This window comes from Pan troglodytes, chromosome 1 (assembly GCF_028858775.2).
Source record: "Pan troglodytes isolate AG18354 chromosome 1, NHGRI_mPanTro3-v2.0_pri, whole genome shotgun sequence".
Taxonomy (NCBI): Eukaryota; Metazoa; Chordata; class Mammalia; order Primates; family Hominidae; genus Pan; species Pan troglodytes.
Genome location: NC_072398.2, coordinates 46114223 through 46134616, shown reverse-complemented (window position 1 = coordinate 46134616; position 20394 = coordinate 46114223). Strand labels below are relative to the sequence as shown.

Below are 20394 nucleotides of genomic sequence, written 5' to 3'. Positions count from 1 at the left end.
AAGAAGGCTTCCCTTCCAAACAGAAAGACAACACTTTGATTTGTGTGCCAGGTTCCCTGAAGGATAAATATGGTGAAGGATAGGCCAAGAGAAGGAAGAAGGGGAAGAGTGGCCTATCAAGGGAACACTGAGGGGCAGCTGGGCTCAAAAATGTCCCCTCTAATGTGTGTTCTCCTTCCCCCACCTCGAGAGCCTCCAGGGAGAAGCGGAGCTCTGGCTCTGCTGAGACAGCTGCTGAGATGATCACTGAGTCTGCTGGCAGCTCACATTTCAGCACATGGTACAACTTCTCAAAGGTTCTTTGGAACACCTGGGAGAGTTCCATGGTGGCAAACCCTTCCTCCCTAGGTCCTCGGGGATTTGGAAACAAGGACCCCAGACACAACAACCCTTTCAATATCACACAGGGGCCTCAGCCCCATTTATTTGCACAGCCAGGGGTTCCTGCCACAAACAGCAGTTTTTGATTATCAGTAGCTGTTTCCCTCTAGCCTGGGCAGGGGCTGAGAGAGACACACACAGAAATATGATATTTCAGACTCCTTTGAGATCTGAAGAAATCATTTCCTCCTTTCTTGCCATCTCCATAAGACCACCTCTGGAAGTATGCTATGCTCAACTTATACTCACACATACAGATTTGCTCATAGGTTGAACAGTGAAGTTTAAGTAAAACCCATTGCACAGACTGTTCCTTTCATCACAGACACAAAGAAGGTGAGAATAAGATGCTATCAAGGAACTAGCCAATCTTGGACCAAGCGTACATGCTCCCTTCCTTCTTACTCCATGGAAGAGACTGCTCCATGGGCCTCTCCTGGACCTGTTGCCACGGGGAGATTTAGGAGGCCATCCAAGGAGTGACTGAGCCTTGGCCCTCTTCCATGGCTACAGGAATATTGTTCCTGCAGGTACTATCCAGATTTCAGCTCTAGATGTAACTGAAAAAACCTGAAACTCTCAGGAAAGGAATCTAAGGCTTATAGTGCTTGAGTACTGATGGGGAACAACTGCAGCGAACAGCACCAGGGAAGCTGGAGGATGCTCAGTAGGTGAATCGCATCTTTTGTGAGTAGCCCAGTTTGTCCAAGTTGGGATGGCAGGCCAGCTGCACCATTGGGGGTGGCCCACAAAGCAGTACCAGCACATCATCCCCTGGAGCAGGCAGGTGTTCCCGGACCATGTCGGCAGTCACAAAGCCCTTGCTGTAGGCCCAATCTGAAGTATGGGGAGAAGAAAGTACTTAATACTCCAGATACATGCTGGCAAGGGGATGTGGTGCTGTGAGACTGGGGAGGGCCCTGAAAGGCTCTGGAGAAAGTGTCAAGTGGTAGCAGCAGCTGGGAATGGGTATACTCAGCCTGCCTCAAGCTGAGCCTTAGCAGCACAGCCATCCCTGTCACCCACCTGGTAAACAGGAACCCAAAGGAAAGGGACCAGGAGATCACTGTGTCTGTGCACTCAGACTTCCGAGTTGGCAGTCTGAGGCAAGGTTGATTTCAATGAAGCCAGAACTCACAAAGGGGCAAGGCTTTGATTTTGACGATGAGGGGATAGTGGGATGTCCAGAAATGGGAAGGATACCTTTTGGGGGATGATCCAGAGTGAACCAGAGCTTAAAGCGATTGGGATAGCGGGCCTGCAGTTCCTCTAAGTCCTCCCGCAAGATGATATCCTTTTCTGTCTGAAATGCAAAGGGGAAGGAAAGTCTTTAGGAGTCTTCTCAGGCCCACATAAAAAGTTTTCTGCTATACAACTTTCCAACTAAGAAAAAGAAAGGGAAAGCAAAAGTTCTAGGAAATAAGCAAGACTTGCAGTGCTTTTAGGGAGTTAGGATGAGGAGAAGAGGGGAACAGCCTTTATCTACACATTATGAAGGAACAAAGATGAATATTTAACCAAGAAGATCTAAGTTTCTGTGCTCCAGACTAGATACCTTAAAAGTTTTCTTCTTTCCTTGGGGACCAGGGAAGGAATTTGATTCAGTGCTCTGTCCTTTCTCCTCCTTATTGAAAGAGGACCCTGTGCCTTACAGAGGGGACCTTGGGCAGAGGCTAAAACAGGGCACTGGGCCAGTTCTGCCCATCCATACCACGTCTCTCAGCCCTACCCACACAGCAACTTTGAAGTCTTAGGGTGGAGGAAAACAAACCAACCTGGTTGGCAAAAAGCAGAAAGCACTGGGTTGGATCTTCTGGGACTTTTAGGATGGCCCGGATCAGCTGTAGCATTGGGGTGATTCCTGCATGAAGATACCCCACAGTGAAATGTACTGGCCACACTCTCTGCCCTGTCCTGGCTCCTTAGCTGACCAGCCCTTTCATCTTCATTCTGCTCATTCACTACTCCACTCCATTTTCCTTTAGCATTCTCATCCTCTAAACTCTTCCTGCATATTCTCCAACATCTGTATTTCCGGGCACCCTTCAAATTCATCTAAGTTCATATTGTAGAAATCTTTCTTAGGAACTAATCTAAGACTCTTCTGAAAGTCCTTTGGAGGCTAGGACTCCAAAGTCACAAATGACTACAAGTACCTCCGGATTCAATGATGAGGGTTCTAGAACACTGTATTTGCAGAGGTTAAGTGCATGTACTTAGGCACTAGGCAGAGCCAAATACTAATTTTGCTCCAGGCCATTACCAGTGAAATAACCCTGTGGAAATCATTTAGCCTCTCTGGAACCCCATTGTCTCTCTGTAAAAGGAAAAGGCTAGTACCTACTTCATAGATACCTATATATGTGTCTAATTTATGTGTCTAATATATAGTAGTGTATTAGACTACACAGTGTCTAATGCACAGTAGTGTCCAATGCTAATTTTCTTTCTTCCTAGCTAGTCATTCCTAGCTGCTTCTCTCTTCTCTCACCTAAAACTATTAGATCCATTCAAAATGAGGAAAGCTCATTTAATTTGTTTCTCTAATTCCATCAGTTAAAATATTTTTTTGGTTTCTACCTGCTTATGATTTTGTTTTTCAGATACTAGGGAGTTCTAAGCATTGCTGGAAATCCCCTGATGAACAACAGCTTGGCTATGATTACCAGTCTTCAGAGGGTCACCTAGGAATTTGCATGGCAACAGTCAACAATGGTGGGAGAGAAAGGCCCTCAGTGTAATGCACCTGTCCCGCCGGCAATCATTCCCAGTTTCTTCGCCACTCGGGGTTCTGGTGGAGATTTCTTGTTGGGCTGAATATTAAAATGCCCTGAGAAGTCAGGTGAAGAGAGCAGTGGAAGAATAAAGTCAATACAGCGAACTTAGAAAACAAATGCAGAGTTGAAAATATGCCTGAGGCCAGTTGAGCAGCTGCTATGACATCTGATCCTGGAGCTTGGGTGGAAGCTTGAGTTGAGCCAGCCCTGACAATAATATACTTGAGGGACAATGGGGCCAGGGCTATCTGTGAGTCAGTTCAGCGCCACACAGTGTATCAGCTGCTTCTGGCAAAGTGTCACTCCCTGGTGAAGGAGACAGGCACAGAGCCAGGTGTGAATCTATTTTCCCAAGTGGCACACAGCAGCTCCAGGGACTTGCTAATGCACCCAGCTGTTCCCATGGGAAGGGCTGAAAGCTATCTCTGGCTCGCTCCACAGCTCACCCAGGGGGGCAAATTTTTGAAGGTGGGGAAGAGGGGCACATGTTTGCTTTAGTAATCTCCACAGCTGCCATGGCTAGGGAATTCAAGTGGAGGAGGAACTGCTTCCTGTGGCAAATGGGGCTGAGAAACATGCCTTTCTATTGTATCAGTGCTATGTTTAGAAGGAAGGGCGGCCCTGGCCCTTACACACGTGCATACACATGTGTACACACAGCCATACTGTGCCAAGAGGACTATGGGAACTGATAAAGTGGGAGACAGGCTCAAGGAGAAGACAGGTCATTACCTTTTCCAGTGTAAGTGAGCAACCCGCTTGGCCCCCGAAACTCCACCACATCCCCAACCTTCAGGCTATCCAGGTACTGAGACATCTTCCCTCCCTCAGGAAATTTGGGGTGCACACCCTTCAGGTAGACCTTACAAGACAGAGAGAAAAATACCTTATTTGGAATGTCACTGGTTTCTGAGCCCCATGTTGACTAAACCTCCCTGAGGCTGGGGCAGGGATCAGATATGTGCTATCTTTTCCCCGTCTACATACTTTCTTTTTTTTTTTTTTTTTTTTTTTTTTTGAGTCAGAGTTTTGCTCTTGCTGCCCAGGCTTGAGTGCAGTGGCGCAATCTTGGCTCACTGCAACCTCCGCCTCCTGGGTTCAAGTGAGTCTCCTGCCTCAGTCTCCTGAGTAGCTCATACTTTCTTCACATCCACAGAGTACATACCATTTCCTGCTGTCAGGCAAATCTTAGAAATTTCTACAAATCCCAGAAAGAATGGGTAAGCAGCCCCTGGGTCCCTTCCTAGCCCCTTACCTTGATGACAAGATCCACGTAGCCTTGATCCTCATCACTGGTGACAGGAGTGTATGGCCTGATGACCAGGCTGCCATCAATTCGGGTGGAGAGGTAGATATGTTTGCCTGGGGACCGTGCAGAGAGCTACATAAGGGTTGTCTGTGATGTGCTGCATCCCTCAAAATACTCAAAGAGATTTGAGAGAACAAGATGACTTGCTTCCTGCTGTGGTCCCAAGGAGCTACCAGGCAGGGAAGATTTGCCCCGTTGAGCCCTCAGTTGGATCTCTTATAAGCGCCCAGTTGAGGAAACACTTATTTCCAGCGTTTCCTGCCAGTTACTGCCAGGACCTTGACAGATGAGTCAAAAGGGTCTGGGCAATGGGAAAAAGTTAGTAGTGCTTGCTCAGAGGGAGTAATTAGCAAATCCTGCAGGGAAGAGGCAAGACTGTTGAGTGTTAAAGCTGGATGGGGGTCATGGAAGCCACACCCTAGAGGGGCCCAGTGGCACCTCACAGCTTGGAGGATGCAGAGCCAAGTGGGGGAAGGGGAATGGTGTGTGGAGCAAACCGGTTGAAGCAGCGTGTTTCATGAGACCCCAGGAGGGGAGTCACCTTCTGAGGATACCAGGGAAAGGAGCCCATTCCACACTTTCCTTACCCACAGGCAGCCCCAGAGTGTGGTGGGCGGTGGGCAGGGCAAAGCGGAACCTCTTGGTGTTGTGGCTCACAGTCTGGAGGGTGGAGGACACAAGTGTTTCACCAGGCGCGCCTGGCGCTGCCACGTCCCTTGGACATCCCAACCACCGTGGGTGCTGTACCCTCCATGCCAGGAGCACTCTGGTCCCCTCCTTCACCCTGGCCCTTTCTTCCCCAACTTACCGTCTTGTCTAGCAGTCGTAGCAGGTACTTTTCATTGGGGTCCAGGAGAGTGACCTGAGGCCGGCGGGACCTCCGAACCAAGTAGGAGCCCACAGCCAGGCCGAGCAGAGTGACCAGCCCCACCCCCAGGGAGGCCAGCAGGACGGGGCTCTGTGGGTAGAGGAGGCAGCGTGACCGCCAGGCTGGGTAAGAGCCCGGGGCTTGGGTGGTGACCGTCCCAGGGGTGGCGATCCCGAGCTCCAGCGCGGAGGCATGCCAAGGGCAGAGGGGTAACCTGGCGGAGTCCCGAGCCCGGATGTGCGAGATCGGGACCCCAGCATCCACGGTGGGCCCAGAGCCCTGCGGGGCGGGGTCGGCAGCGACAGCCCCTGGTCCGGAGCTGAGTGGCCAGAACCAGATGGGGAGGGGTCCCCCAGTGGAGGATACTGAATGAGGGTCTTACCGTCTGGATCCCCATGACGGAGCGCCTTTTCCTCCACCACCTGACAAGCCGACAGATCCCACAATGCGCCGCGGGGCGGGTCGGAGGGCGGGGCAGGCCGGGGGCGGGGCCTGGCAGGAGGCGGGACCTCGCGGCTGGGGGGGGCAGGAGGCGGGGCCTGGCGGGGGGGGGGGTTGTCTGTCGGGGGCGGGGCCTAGCAGGAGGCGTCGGCGGCGGGGCCTTTTGGGGGCGGGGCCCGGCAGAGGCGGGGCTGGGCCCCTCTGCGCGCCACACTTTCCCTCCGCTACTCGGTGGCTCAGGGTCTCCGGTGCTTATTCAATACTTTTTTTTTTTGAGTCGGAGCCTCGCTCTGTCGCCCAGGCTGGAGTGCAGTGGCGCGATCTCGGTTACTGCAACCTCCGCCTCCCAGTTTCAAGTGGTTCTCCTGGCTCCGCCTCCCGAGTATCTGGGACTACTGGCGTGCGCCACCACGCCCGGCTAATTTTTTTTTAATATTTTTAGTACAGACTGGGTTTCACCGTGTTGGTCAGGGTGGTCTCGAGCTCCAGGGCTCAAATAATCTACCCGCTTCGGCCTCCCAACGTGTTGGGATTACAGGGGTGAGCCATCGCGCCTGGCCCCAAGATCTTTTAAAACCGCAGCTCCAGCCTCTCCTCCCAGCGAGGTGGTCCCTGCCACTTCGACCCGCTTATATCCGAACTGGATGGGAGTTCTGCCTAAAGTAGAACCACGCTAAATTGGGGGATTGGAAATCTCTTGAGTCTGCGGGTGCTAAGCGGAGAGTGTAACGATGAACCAGAGACAGGCTCAAAGTAGAGCAGAAGGGCCTGAAGTTAATCATTGTGCAGTCACCTTAGTTTTTCAACCGGCTGAATTGCAGCAAGAGAATGGAACAGCCCAGAGGAGTCTCTTACAGGAGTGAACAGTGGCATGGCAACTTCATTTCCTTTTGACAAAAGACTGATTTTGTTTACAGCGCCAAGCCGTCAGCCTATGAGGATCATTCAGGAGCTTCCTTTGGTTTCAAAGACCAAGCTTCACATCCTGATTTGGGTTCTTGTGCCCTTAGGGTCAAAGAAGTGGGCTTTGGAGGCAGAGTGTACAGAATAAGAATCTTGCCTCTAGCACTTATTGGCTCTGTGACCTTAGATAGCTTACTCAACCTGAGTTTCTTCATCTACAGATGGATATAAGATGGATATCTACAGATGGATATATATTATTATCTACAGATAGATTGTATCTAGTTCATAGCCTTGGTGTGAGGCTTCAATGAGATATGTTAACGTGCTTAGTGTAGTGCCTGTCATAAAGCAAAATATTCAACAGATGGCAGCTACTATTATAACTTAAAAGACAGCACAGAGGGTCAGCTACGGTTTTAGGAATGAGCTCTGCCTGGGGCACAAGCATGGGACAGGAGGAGGCAGGAAAAAACATCAGGAGCCCCTGGAGCTACAGATTTCCCAAGATGACCATTCTTTCTCATACATGAGTTTCTCAACTAGAATGACATTTGCTCTTTGATATACAGTGATGGATGAGATCTCTGTAGATGTCAGTGTCAACATCTTAAACTAATACCATCAGGGCAGCAGGGACATTGGAGCCCCCAGTTTTCAGTTGTATTTGGTGAACTCTGTGAGTGATCCAAGAGATACTTAGTTTTCCTTTTCCTCTCCACTGGCTGAAAATGTTCCTAAGACCCCAGTACATGTTCCTCTGAATTTTTGAAGCAGCCTGCACACTGACTTGAGGGAAGTGAGTGCACCAGGTCATGGTGACGTGCCAATCCATGCAGAGAGGGTTGAAAAGGGGAAGGAAGGGACCCTTCCTCTTTTCTGTTCCGAGAGAATGAGGCGATTATGTTCCGGTGCTTCTGACACCCCCACTGCTGGCTTGGTTAAGAAGCCACACTACTGATCCTTGCCACTGCTCCACTCTGGCTAAAGAGGTTCTAGGCCTTCCTCCCTCTAGTGGATAGATGTGGCAAGAGAGGGGGAAGTATGGAACCAAAGGAGAGCATAACTACAACTCGGGCTTCTCTCAGTGATTGCATTTTCTGAACCCCAAAGTGGCACATTCTAACAAGTATGAGTGTATCACTGGGAACCACAGGACAGAATGGTTGGGTGTGGGCTTATCCTGGAAACTAAGTGTTGGACTCAGTAATTGTGGGAAGGCTCTTTTGCTCCTGAAAATGAATGCTGCAGGAGTGGTGGGAAGGGGCTGATGGCCTGGCAGGTCTTCCTGTCTCAGATTCTGTGGTGAATTGAACTCCACTCCACCACGACTCATGGTAATCTTACATTACTCCTAGTTTGGAGGAAAAGATAGGCATTTCTGAATTTTTCTTTAACCCAATCTTTTAAGTTTAGGATTTCCTCCTGGGTATACGATAAAGAATAGAACAGGCTGGGTTCACGCCTGTAATCCCATCACTTTGGGAGGCTGGATGGATCACTTGAGCCCAGGAGTTTGAGACCAGCCTGGGCAACATGGCAAAATCCTGTCTTTACAAAAATACAAAAATTAGCCAAGTGCGATGGCGCTGGCCTGTAGTCCTAGATACTAAGGAGGCTGAGGTGGGGGGATCGCTTGAGCCTGGGAGATCAACGCTGCAGTGAGCCATGATTGCGCCACTGCACTCCAGCCTGGGCAATAGAGCAAGACCCTGTTTCAAAAAAAAAAAAAAAAAGAATATAATGTAGTGTGAGGGGGAAGTAGAATTTCAAACCTGTGTTTTATAATTCTGAATTAGGATGTAAAACACAGTGGCCCTTTTTAGATAAGATATCCAGAAAGAAGCTTGGAGGAAGACTTGCTCATACAGAGGAGATGGCATGGAGGAATCAGACCAGGAGATGTAATAATGACAAAAAAATTAACATTTATTGAGCATGTGCAATATAGCAAGAACTAGGTAAATTGCTTTTCACGTATTCTGACAACATCCATTTAATCCTGACAACAACTGTGAGATAGATATTATCATTAGTAGTCTCATTTTATGGAGTGGGGGGAAACTGAAGTTTAGGACAAGTAAGTCACTTGCCCAAGATCACCTACTAAATGGCAAACTCTGCATACCAGGCAGCTTGATGTTGAAAACTAACAACCTCACACCCTTTTTGAACTTTTTTTTTTTTTTGAGACGGAGTCTTGCTCTGTCACCCAGGCTGGAGTGCAGTGGCGTAATCTCGACTCACTGCAACCTCTGCCTCCCAGGTTCAAGTGATTCTTCTGCCTCAGCCTCCTGAGTAGCTGGGATTACAGGCATGCGCCACCACGCCCAGCTAATTTTTGTAATTTTAGTAGAGACGGGGTTTCACCATGTTGGCCAGGCTGGTCTCAAACTCCTAACTTCGTGATCCGCCTGCCTCAGCCTCCCAAAGTGCTGGGATTACAGGCATAAGCCACCGTGCCTGGCTGAACTTTTTAGTATGGAAACTATCAAACATATACAAAAGTAGACAGAACAGTATAATAAAGCCCGACGTACCCATCACCCTCTTCAACAATTATTAAATCATGGTCAGCTTTCTTTCATTTCTTCCCCAGTCCGTTCCTTCCTCCAGTATTATTTTTAAGCAAATCCCATACTTTTTATAACTTTGTCCTTAAATATTTTAGTGTGTATCTTTAAAAGCTAAGGACTTAAAAATAGCCATAATACCATTATCACATGTAAAAATAATTAACAACAATTACTTAGTTTCATCAGATAGCTAGTCAGTGTTCAAAGTTCCAGCTGTCTCTCTTTTTTTTTTTTTTTTTTTTTGAGTTGGAGTTTCACTCTGTCGCCTAGGCTGGAGTGCAGTGGCATGATCTTGGCTCACTACCAGCTCCACCTCCCAGGTTCACGCCATTCTCCTGCCTCAGCCTCCCGAGTAGCTGGGACTACAGGCGCCCGCCACCACGCCTGGCTAATTTTTTGTATTTTTAGTAGAGACGGGGTTTCACTGTGTTAGCCAGGATAGTCTCAATCTCGTGACCTTGTGATCCATCCTCCTCGGCCTCCCAAAGTTCTGGGATTACAGGGATGAGCCACCGTGCCCGGCCTTTTTTTTTTTTTTTTTGAGATGGAGTCTCACTCTGTCACCCAGGCTGGAGTGCAGTGGCGCAATCTCGGCTCACTGGAACCTCTGCCTCCCGGGTTCAAGAGATTCTCCTGCCTCAGCCTCCTGAGTAGCTGGGATTATAGGTGACTTCCACAGCGCCCACCACGGCGCCTGGCTAATTTTTGTATTTTTAGTAGAGACGGGGTTTCACCATCTTGGCCAGACTGGTCTTGAACTCCTGACATTGTGATCTACCCGCCTTGGCCTCCCAAAGTGCTGGAATTACAGGCATGAGCCACTGCGCCTGGCCCCAGCTGTCTCCTTTTAAATTTGTAATTGTCATACATTAAAATAGACTCTTGGGCATACAGTTCTGTGAATTCTAGAATATGTATAGATTTGTGTCACCACTATAATCAGGACATAGACCAGTTTGATCACCCTGCAAAACTCCCATATGCTATCCCTTTATGGCCACATCCTCCCCTTACCTTTAACTCCTGGTTATCACTGATGTGTTCCCTGTCAATACACTTTTGCCTCTTTATGAATGTCACATAAATAAAGTCTATACAATATGTAAGCTTTTGAGTGGATTTCTTTCACTCAGCATAGTTTGAGATTCATCCAAGTTATCATGTGTATTTATGGTTCATTCTTTTTATTGCTAGTAGTATTCTGTTGTATGGCTGTATCATAGTTTGTTTATCTATTCATCAGCTGAAGGACATTTGAGTTATTTCCAATTTTTGGTGATGACTGAAATTGCTTTAAACATTCATGTGCAGATTTCCATGTGAACCTAGTTTTTATTTCTCTGAAATATCCACAAGTGTGATTTCTGGATCACACGGAAGGTGTATATTTAACTTTATATAAAAAGCTGCCAAACTGTTTTTCAAGGTGATTATACCATTTTGCCTTCCCACTAGCAATGGATGAGAATTCCAATTGCTGTGGCGTTTTCATTAGCACTTGGTATTGTCAGCACTTTTGATTTTGGCCATTCTAATAGGCATGAAGAGGTATCTCATTGTGATTTTACTTTTTTTTTTGTTTTTTTGAGATAGAGTCTCCTCTGTCACCAGGCTGGAGTGCAGTGGTATGCTCACAGCTCACTGCAGCCTCAACCTCCCAGGCTCCAGCGATTCTCCTACCTGAACCTCCCTGAGTAGCTGAGACCACAAGCATGTGCCACCACTCCTGGCTAATTTTTAAAAAAGTTTTGTAAATACGAGCTTTCACTTTATTGCCCAGGCTGATCTTGAACTCCTGGGCTCAAGTGATCCTCCCGCCTTGGCCTCCTAGAGTGTTGGGATTACAGACATGAGCCACCATGCTATCCTCATTATGATTTTAATTTGCGTTTATCTAATGGTTGATAATAATAAACATGTTCTTATTTGCCATCTATATATTATCCTTGGTGAAGTGTCTGTTCAAGTATTTTGCCCAGTTTTAATTGGATTGTTTTCTTCCACTTGAGTTGTGAGAGCTCTTTTTTTTTTCTCTTGAGATGGAGTTTCGTTCTTGTCGCCCAGGCTGGAGTGCAATGGCACAGTCTCAGCTTGCTGCAACCTCTGCCTCCAGGGTTCAAGTGATTCTCTGGCCTCAGCCTCCCAAGTTAGCTGGAATTACAGGTGCCCGCCACCATGCCCAGCTAATTTTTGTATTTTTAGTAGAGATGGGGTTTCACCATGCTGGCCAGGCCAGTCTCAAACTCCTGACCCGAAGTGATCCGCCCGCTTCGGCCTCCCAAAGTGCCAGGATTATAGACATGAGCCACCACGCCCGGCTGAGAGTTCTTTATATATTCTGAATACAAAACTCCTTGTTGGATATTGCAAATATTTTATTTCAGCCTGTAGCTTGTCTTTCCATTGTCTTAAAGTGTCTTTTGCACTGAGAAGGTTTTCAGTTTTGTTGAAGTCCAATTTATCAAAATTTTTTTTTTTTTAGATGAAGTCTCTCTCTGTTGCCCAAGCTGGAAGTCTCTCTCTGTTGCCCAAGCTGGAGTGCAGTGGCACGATCTTGGCTCACTGCAACCTCCGCCTCCCGGGTTCAAGTGATTCTCCTTCCTCAGCCTCCCGAGTAGCTGGGACTACAGGCATGCGCCACTATGCCCAGCTAATTTTTGTATTTTTAGTAGAGACAGGGTTTCACTATGTTGGCCAGGCTGGTCCAATCTATCAATTCTTTAAATGCAGCATGCTGCACATTTAAAGCGTCACATCGGAGAACACTTTGCCTAACCCCAAGTTATAAAGATTTTATCCTATATTTTCTTCTAAAAGTTGTATAGCTTTGTGGTTTACATTTCTATCCATGATCTATTTTAAATTTTATTTTGCATGAAGTATAAGGTTTAGGTTATGGTTTGTTTATTTTTGTATACAGATGTTCTTTTGTTCCAGCTTCTTTTGTAGAAAAGACTATCCTTTCTCCACTGAGCTGCTTTTGCACTCTCCTCAAAAATCAGTTGGTATATTTTTGTGGGTCTATTTATGATTTCTGTATTCTGTTATATTGAACTATGTGTCTGTCCCTTCATGAATACCATACTGTCTTGATTCCTGTAGCTTTATAGTAGGTCTTGAAATTAGATAGTGTGATTACTCCAACTTTATTCTTCTTTTCCAACATTGTTTTAACTATTCTGGTTCTTTGCCTTTCTATATAAATTGAGATTAGCTTGTCTAATCTCAATTCCAAAAGAATTCTGCTGGGATTTCAATTGGAACTGTGTTAAATCTATACATCAATATGGAAGAGAATGAGATCTTTATTATGTTAAGCTTTCAGATCCATGAATGTAATGTTTCCATTTCTTTAGGTCTTTTAAAATTTCTTTCATTAGTATCTAATAATTTTCAACATACACATTCTGTAGATGTTTTGTTAGACTTATACTTAAGTTTTGGCACAACATTTAGTTATAAACAATAAGAAACTTGAAGAAAATTGCTAGATATAAGATGAAGCTAAAATAGAATGAAGTCCATTTCACCATAATTATTAAATATACATTGATAGTTTAATATCAACAGAAAATACAAAGTACCCAGGAAATAAAAATAACAAAGGAGGTACAGAACTCTTATGAGAAAATTATCAAATTTCCTTAAATGACATACAAAGAAGCCTTCCCATTTCAGTGGATGGCACCTCCATCCTTCCAGTAGTTTGGACAAAAACTTTGCAGTTATCCTTACTCCTTTTCTCAATGCTTACAACCAATTTTCGGAAAATTCTTTTGGTTCCGTCTTCAAAATATATTCAACATTTGGCTGTTTTCACCACTTCCATTGCCACCACTCTGGTCTAAACCATCATCTTTTCTTGCCTGGATTCCTGCAGAAGCATCCTCATTGGCCCTGTTTCCATCCTTGTTCCTCTGTAATCTAGTCTCTACATAGTAGGCAGAATATTACTTTTATAACTTCAGCCGGATCATGCCAAACCCTTCACTCGAAACCCTGCAATTCTTCTGCTTCACACTTGTTTATCTTCATTGTCTGTCTCCCGCTTTAGTATGTAAGCTCCATGAGGGTTGCAAACTTGGTCTGTTTACCGATGAACCTCAAGTGGCTAGGATAATGCAAATAATAAAAGAGGCATTTATTTGCTCTAGGAAAAATATTACACATAAAATATAATCACAGATCACTACTGCTTAATCAAGAGGTCAAACAATTCCCAAACACAGTGAAGCTTCTAGACTGACTTGCCACATCTCCATAAATCCAGTCGGTAAGGAAACAGTGGGCCCTTTAGCAACCATGACACAGCAGGCAGCATGGGCTTAACAGTTCCCCTTTCCCTGAAAGTTCCAAGAGGGAACTTGGTGAGTGGTAGCAATGTTGAGTGGGCCTGGGTGGATGCTGAGCGCACAGTGGATCTGTCTCATAGTTGAGAAATGCTATGCTTAGGAAACCCCCAGTCTTATAAGGGGACCACTAGCAAGCCTACCCAATCTTTGCCCCACAGGGAGACATTATCTTTATTTTTCTGGTTAGCAAAGAAATCTCTGGGGAGGGAGAAGTGGGGAGATCTTAGTATTCCTTAATATGGCTGGAGGACCATGCCTCTAAATTTCTCCCAGAGGGAGTCACTGTCTTAATAAACAAATCTGCCCTCTGCAAAAGGAAGACACTACCTTTAGCTTCTAAGGCTGTTTGCTGCCCAAACATCCTGGAAAAGATAGTCTGAGATGTACAAATTCTTTGGAGAATTGTCCCACAACTACTTGTTCAGCAGTGAATATTTTACAAAAGCATCATAATGTAATCATTGATTTAACTATATTGAAAGAATGGGGCTGGGTGAGGTGGCTTACACCTGTAATCCCAACACGTTGGGAGGCCAAGGCAGGTGGATCACTTGAGGCCAGGAGTTTGAGACCAGCCTGGCCAACATGGTAAAACCTCGTCTCTACTAAAAGTACAAAAATTAGCCAGGCATAGTGGTGGGTGCCTGTAATCCCAGCTACTCGGGAGGCTGAGGCACAAGAATCGCTTGAACCCAGGAGGTGGAGGTTGCAGTGAGCTGAGATTGTGCCACTGCCCTCCAGCCTGGGTGACAGAGTGAAACTCTGTCTCAAAAAAAAAAAAAAAAAAAAAAAAAAAAAAAAAAAAAAAAAGAAAAGAAAAGAAAAGAAAGAATAGGAGAAAGATAAATGGATATTTGTTGACTTGGATAAAAGGACATGTCCTAACATGACAAGGAATTGTCTATAAAACAAACATTTTAAAATGGCAGTTTAAGTATGTTATTTAGAAAGATGGATGCAACACTAGAAGAAATAGTAGAGAGCCTTATAGTTATGTTTAGGGAACAGAACTAGGGCCAAGGGAGGTGGGGCTGTTTTTCTCTTTCTCTCCCCTTCCTCCCTTCCTCCCTTCCTCCCTTCCTTCCCTCCTTCCCTCCTTCCCTCTTTTCCTCTTTCCTTCCTTCCTTCCTTCCCTCCCTCCCTCCTTCCTTCCTTCCTCCCTTCCTTTCTCTCTTTCTCTCTTCCTTTCTCCCTCCCTTCCTTCCTTTTTTTTTTCTTTCTTTCTTTCTTTTCTGTCTTTCTACAGAGTTTCGCTCTTGTCGCCCAGGCTGGAGTGCAGTGGCGTGATGTCGGCTCACTGCAGCCTCCGCCTCCCAGGTTCAAGCGATTCTCCTGCCTCAGCCTCCTGAGTAGCTGGGATTACAGGCATGTGCCACCACGCCCGGCTAATTTTGTATTTTTAGTAGAGATAGGGTTTCTCCATGCTGGTCAGGCTGGTCTCTAACCCCCGAACTCAGGTGATCCGCCTGCCTCGGCCTCCCAAAGTGCTGGGATTACAGGCATGAGCCACCGTGCCCAGCTGAGGCAGTTTTTCATTATAATCCTTTTGTTGCTATTTTTTTTTTAATCTCCAGTGATCTGTGATCATGCCTCACTGAACCTGACCGATCAGCAGCCTTTGATCCAGCTAATTATTACCTGCTTTTGAAGCACTGTCTTCACAGCACACTCAATGGTTTTCCTCCTACCTCTGTATCTACCCTTTCCCACTCTCTTTTCTTGGTCCCCCTTCATCTGCTCTACCTCTTAATGTTGAAATGATCCAGGGCTCCGTCCTTGCTAATCTCATGGCTTTATATGGTGACAAATTGCAAATTGTGCAACCAGCAAGTCATTAGAAATCGTGACAAGAACAAGTTTGGTTGAGTGGTAGAGGTAAAATCTTGGTTGGAGGGAGTCTAAGAGAGAAGTTCATAGATTTATAAAATATAGGTATAATCCTTTCAAGGATTCAGATTATTTTTACACTATAAATCCCAAGTAAAACCTTATATTATTGACCAAACACAAATCTAAATGTAAAGACTTTACATTCATGAATTCTGTCCCTTATAGATATTTCTCCAGACATGTTTTATGTACCATGACTTATTCGTCGAACTAGTGGTTTTGCCTTTTGTGGTAGAAATAATTTCTTTTGACCTATCTGCTGTTTGAAAAATCTATTCTCTCCTTGCATCATTTGAACACTCTCTGCTTGTAGTACAATTGTTTAAATGTGGTCTCACCCTGTCACGAAAGCTGTTGCTGATTTATCAAAGAGCAGGGTTTCTCAACCTTGGTGCTACTGACATTTTGGGCTGGTCAATTCTTTGTTGTCAAGGGCTGTTCTGCCCATTATAGTTTGCTTAGCAGTATGAACCAAAAGTATCCAAGACAGGTCTCGATCAACTTAGAAAGTTTATTTTGCCAAGGTTAGGGATGCACCTGTGACACAGCCTCAGGAGGTCCTGACTACATGTCCCAAGGTGGTCAGAACACAGCTTGGTTTTATACATTTTAGGGAGACATGAGACATCAATCAATACATGTAAGATGTACTTTGGTTTGGTCTGGAAAGGCAGGACAACTTGAAGCAGGGGCTTCCAAGTCATAGGTAGATAAGAGACAAATGGTTGCATTATTTTGAGTCTTCGATCAGCTTTTCACTGAATATGCAATTTACATGTGAGGTGGGGGTAGAGGATCACTTATGCCTTAATTTGGCTCAATGAATCTGCATTTTTACATAAACAAGAAGGCAGAGGGAGCCATCAGATGCGCATTTGTCTCAGGTGAGCAGGATGAGTTTGAGTTCTTTGTCCCGCACCTGTGAAGAGAAGCTATCAATTTACTTTGCCAAGGTGAAATTCAACAGAACTGTTTTAGGGTAAAGATCCTGAGGCCCACAAGGAATTTCCTTGCAGGCAAATTGTGAGGAAGGTATGTAGCTTTAAAAAACAAAAATCTTTGTAGCTATCTTATTTAGGAATAAAATGGGAGGCAGGGCTGGGCGCGGTGGCTCCTGCCTATAGTCCCAGCACTTAGGGAGGCTGAGGCAGGTGGATTGCCTGGGGTCAGGGGTTCAAGACCAGCCTGGCCAACATGGTGAAACTCTGTCTCTACTGAAAATACAAAAATTAGCTGGGCCTGGTGGTGGGGACCCGTAATCCCAGCTACCTGGGAGGCTGAAACAGGAGAATTGCTTGAACCTGGGGGGCAGAGGTTGCAGTGAGCCGAGATTGTGCCACTGCACTCCAGCCTGGGCAACAAGAGGAAAAACTCGGTCAAAAAAAAAAAAAAAAAAAAAAAAGGGAGGGAGACAGGTTTGTCTGATTGACACAGTTCCCCGCTTGACTTTTCCCTTTGGCTTAGTGATTTTGGGGTCCTGAGATTTATTCTCTGTTCACAGCAGCATCCCCAGCTGTTGCACTAGATGTCAATAGTATCCTCTAGCTGTGACAACCAAAAATATCTCCAGACATTGCCAAATGTCCCCCGGGGGGGAAATTGCTCCTGATTGAGAACCACGGTTGAAAAAAGGACCCTGGAACAATGGAATGCAGGGAGGCTTGGAAGAAGGTATATGTAGGGCGAGGGTAGAGTGGAGTGGGGAAGCCAACTCAAACACTTCTTTATGGTCTCATTTTATTTTTGCTTTTGCTCTGTTCTTTGCCACTCTTTGTTGTTTAAAACAGCCCAAGTTTCAGCATCTGTTTTTCAGCATCTGCTTTCTTGCCATGGTAGAGGCTGGGGTGAGGAGCCAATATCTGGAGAGAATTAGTGCCTTCCATGGGCACAGAAAGAGCCCTGGAAATAACTGAGATTGATTGTTTCTTTCTTTCTTTTTTCTAATTGTTTCTTTAATCTTTGTTTTCCTGCCCACTACCCCTTATTGTGAGTGGTGCTGTGCCTTGATCAGTCTTTGCTAAGGACGTGGTCTGAATCAAGTCCAAGTTCTCCATGCCTCTTTGAGCCTTGTAATTTGTCAAAGAATAAAGGGAAAAATGGTATTCCAGGAAGTGAGTAGAGTGTAGGGTGGCCAGTAGCAATGAGCTGGCAGACGTAGGCCGTGGCTAGATGGTATTCTTGTGAAGAATTAGGAGTTAACCCTTTAAATGATGATACTGATGGTATTAGCTAATATAAACAAGCCCTTAGTACATGCCTGCTACTGTTTTAAGTGTGTTTCATTAATTAAATCATTTAATTTTCACAACCTCATTAGTAGGAGCTATTTTTATTCCTGTATTAGAGATGAGAAAAATGCCCAGAGGGATCAAAAGAACTTGCTCAGGAGGCAGAGCTATGTTTTTTATTCATGCACTCTGCCTTCAAATCCTCATTCTTAAGGCCAATGATATTTATCTACCACATGGTCACTCTAGAAAATGCCAGTGACATTGAACAAGGTTCCTATGGAAGTTGGGGATGCTTTGTTAGATTTTTGTTGGTTTTGTTTTGCCTTTAGTAATATCTGTAGTCGCTGGATTGTTTTCAGTGGGGAGATTTCTTCAGGTACTGGGACAAGGTTTCTGACAAGCATGAGAGGTCATCAGGGCTCCTCATGTCTTGATAAGATACAACTGACACCAAGTACTGACCCAGACATTGAACTGCTTCCATCTCTTACTACACCTCATCTCCCTGATATCTTTTCTCCCATGCTTACACAGATTTAACTCAGTGGTGCATCCCTATAGTCATTGCCTTGCATATATTTTTAACTTCTTTGCTTCTGAATTCATTGTATAAGATTGGAAAATCCACAACACAGTTTAAATCCAATGGTCAATCTTCTTTATTTATTCTGAGCCTGCACCTATTTAGCTCACCATGGCTGGGGGAAACACACAACCGTGCTGGCTGGCGTCATGTTGAATTCATAATCAAGAGCCTTGAGTAGGCCCTTAATGTTGTCTGTAATGCTTCCCTAATCCATTCTCTCTCATAATCTCACAGACAATTTCCCACCTTCTCTGTCCTCTAAGCCTCCCATACCTTTTCTCCATCCTCACTCTCAATTCATGACTTTGCCTCTTTTTTTTTCACTGAGAAATTAAAGTAATCAGAAGAGAACTTCTACAGACTCCCTCCACCATATCTACCCAGCCACCAGCTTTAGCACCCATATACTCTGCCTTCTCCACCTGTTTCCATTAGTTAATTTAAAATCACTCCCTCTGCTCAAGCACTGGATCTCATCTCTCTTCCTCTAATGAAGAACACTGCTATACAATTCTCCTATAAATAAATTACCAGTGATTTATTTATTGGCTTCCTTCCTTCATGGCAATCAAGTTTGCTACATTGACTGACTTTTCCTTTCCCAAAAGATTTCTCTGTGGCGGGTGACACTGCTGGATAGCATTTTACCCGTAGTAGAACTTCTTTCAAAATTGAAGTCAGTCCTCTCACATCCTGCTGCTGCTTCATCAATTGTTTATATAACATTCTAAATCATTTGTTGTCATTTCCATGTTCATAGCATCTTCACTAGCAGTGGATTCCATTTCAAGAAAGCCTCTTCTTTGATCATCCATAAGAAGTAACTCCTTACCGGTTTAAGTTTTATCATGAGATTGCAGCAATTCAGTCACATCTTCAGGCTTCATTTCTAATTCTAGTTCTCTTGAACCAGAAGTACCACCTTTGCAGGTACTTCCTCCACTGAAGTCTTGAACCCTTCAAAGTCATTCAGGAAGGCTGGAATTGACTTCTTCCAGACTCTTGTCAATGTTGATATTTTGAACTCCTCTCATGAATAAGAAATGTTCTTAATGGATCTGAAATGGTAAATGCTTTCAGAGGTTTTTCAACTTATTTTTCCCAGATCCATCAGAGGAATCATGCAACTGTCACTTCACTAGGCCGGGTGCAGTGGCTCATGCCTGTAATCCCAGCACTTTGGGAGACTGAGGCCAGCAGATCACTTGAGGTCAGGAATTCCAGACCTGCCTGGGCAACATGGTGAAACCCCGTCTCTACTAAAAATAGAAAAATTAGCCATGCATGGTGGCGGGTGCCTGTAGCTTTAGCTACTGAGGAGGCAGAGGCAGGAGAATCACTTGAAACTGGAAGGTGGAGGTGGCGTGAGCCAAGATTGTGCCACTGCACTCCAGCCTGGGTGACAGAACGAGCTCCGTCTCAAAAACAAACAAAACCAAAAAAACTATAGCCTTACTAAAAGTATTTCTTAAATCATAAGACTTGAAAGTCAAAATTACTCCTCGATCCATCCATAGATGGCAGAAAGGATGTTGTGTTGGCAGGCATAAAAACAATATTAATCTTCTTGTACATCTCCATCAGAGTTCTTGGGTGATCAGGTACATTGCCAATGAGCAATAATATTTTAAAAGTAATCTTTTTTTTTTGAGCAATACTTCTCAACAGTGGACTTAAAATATTCAGCAAACCATGCTATCAACAGATGTGCTGTCATCCAGGCTTTGTTATTCCATTTCTAGAGCACAGGTAGAGTAGATTTAGCTATTTCTTTAGGGCCCTAGGATTTTTGGAATGGTAAATGAGCATTGGCTTCAACTTAAAGCAACCAGCTGCATTAGCCCCAAACAGGAGAGTGAGCCTGTCCTTTGACGCTTTGAAGCCAGGCATTGACTTCTCCTCTCTAGCTATGAAAGTCCTAGATGGCATCTTCTTCCATTAGAAGACTGTTTCATTCACATTGACAATCTGTTGTTTAGTGTAGCCACTTTCATTAATAATCTTAGCTAGATCTTCTGGATAACTTGCTACACTTCAGCTCTTGCTGCTTTACCTTGCACTTTTATATTATGGGGAGGGC

At 45.1% G+C, this 20394-nt stretch overlaps 1 protein-coding gene across 1 annotated transcript; it reads right to left on the bottom strand.

Moving 5' to 3' along the window:
• Positions 1-391: 391 nt before the first annotated feature.
• Positions 392-5816, bottom strand: CYB5R1 (cytochrome b5 reductase 1). The gene is made up of 9 exons (XM_016936123.3): positions 5718-5816; positions 5276-5425; positions 5055-5127; positions 4414-4520; positions 3891-4020; positions 3128-3211; positions 2157-2242; positions 1585-1684; positions 392-1218 (listed from the first exon to the last, which is right to left on the bottom strand). The coding sequence occupies exons 1-9, from the start codon at positions 5730-5732 to the stop codon at positions 1046-1048; spliced, it is 918 nt and encodes a 305-aa protein (XP_016791612.2). The 5' UTR covers positions 5733-5816; the 3' UTR covers positions 392-1045.
• Between the last annotated feature and the right edge of the window lie 14578 nt (positions 5817-20394).

What these genes read in the sequence shown, in the direction of transcription:
- CYB5R1 (XM_016936123.3), bottom strand. An exon ending in AATGATTGCCGGCGGGACAG is followed by an intron (nt 2,243 to 3,127) that starts GTGCATTACACT and finishes ATCTTCATGCAG; the next exon opens with GAATCACCCCAATGCTACAG. An exon ending in TCTGGATCATCCCCCAAAAG is followed by an intron (nt 1,219 to 1,584) that starts GTATCCTTCCCA and finishes CCCATACTTCAG; the next exon opens with ATTGGGCCTACAGCAAGGGC.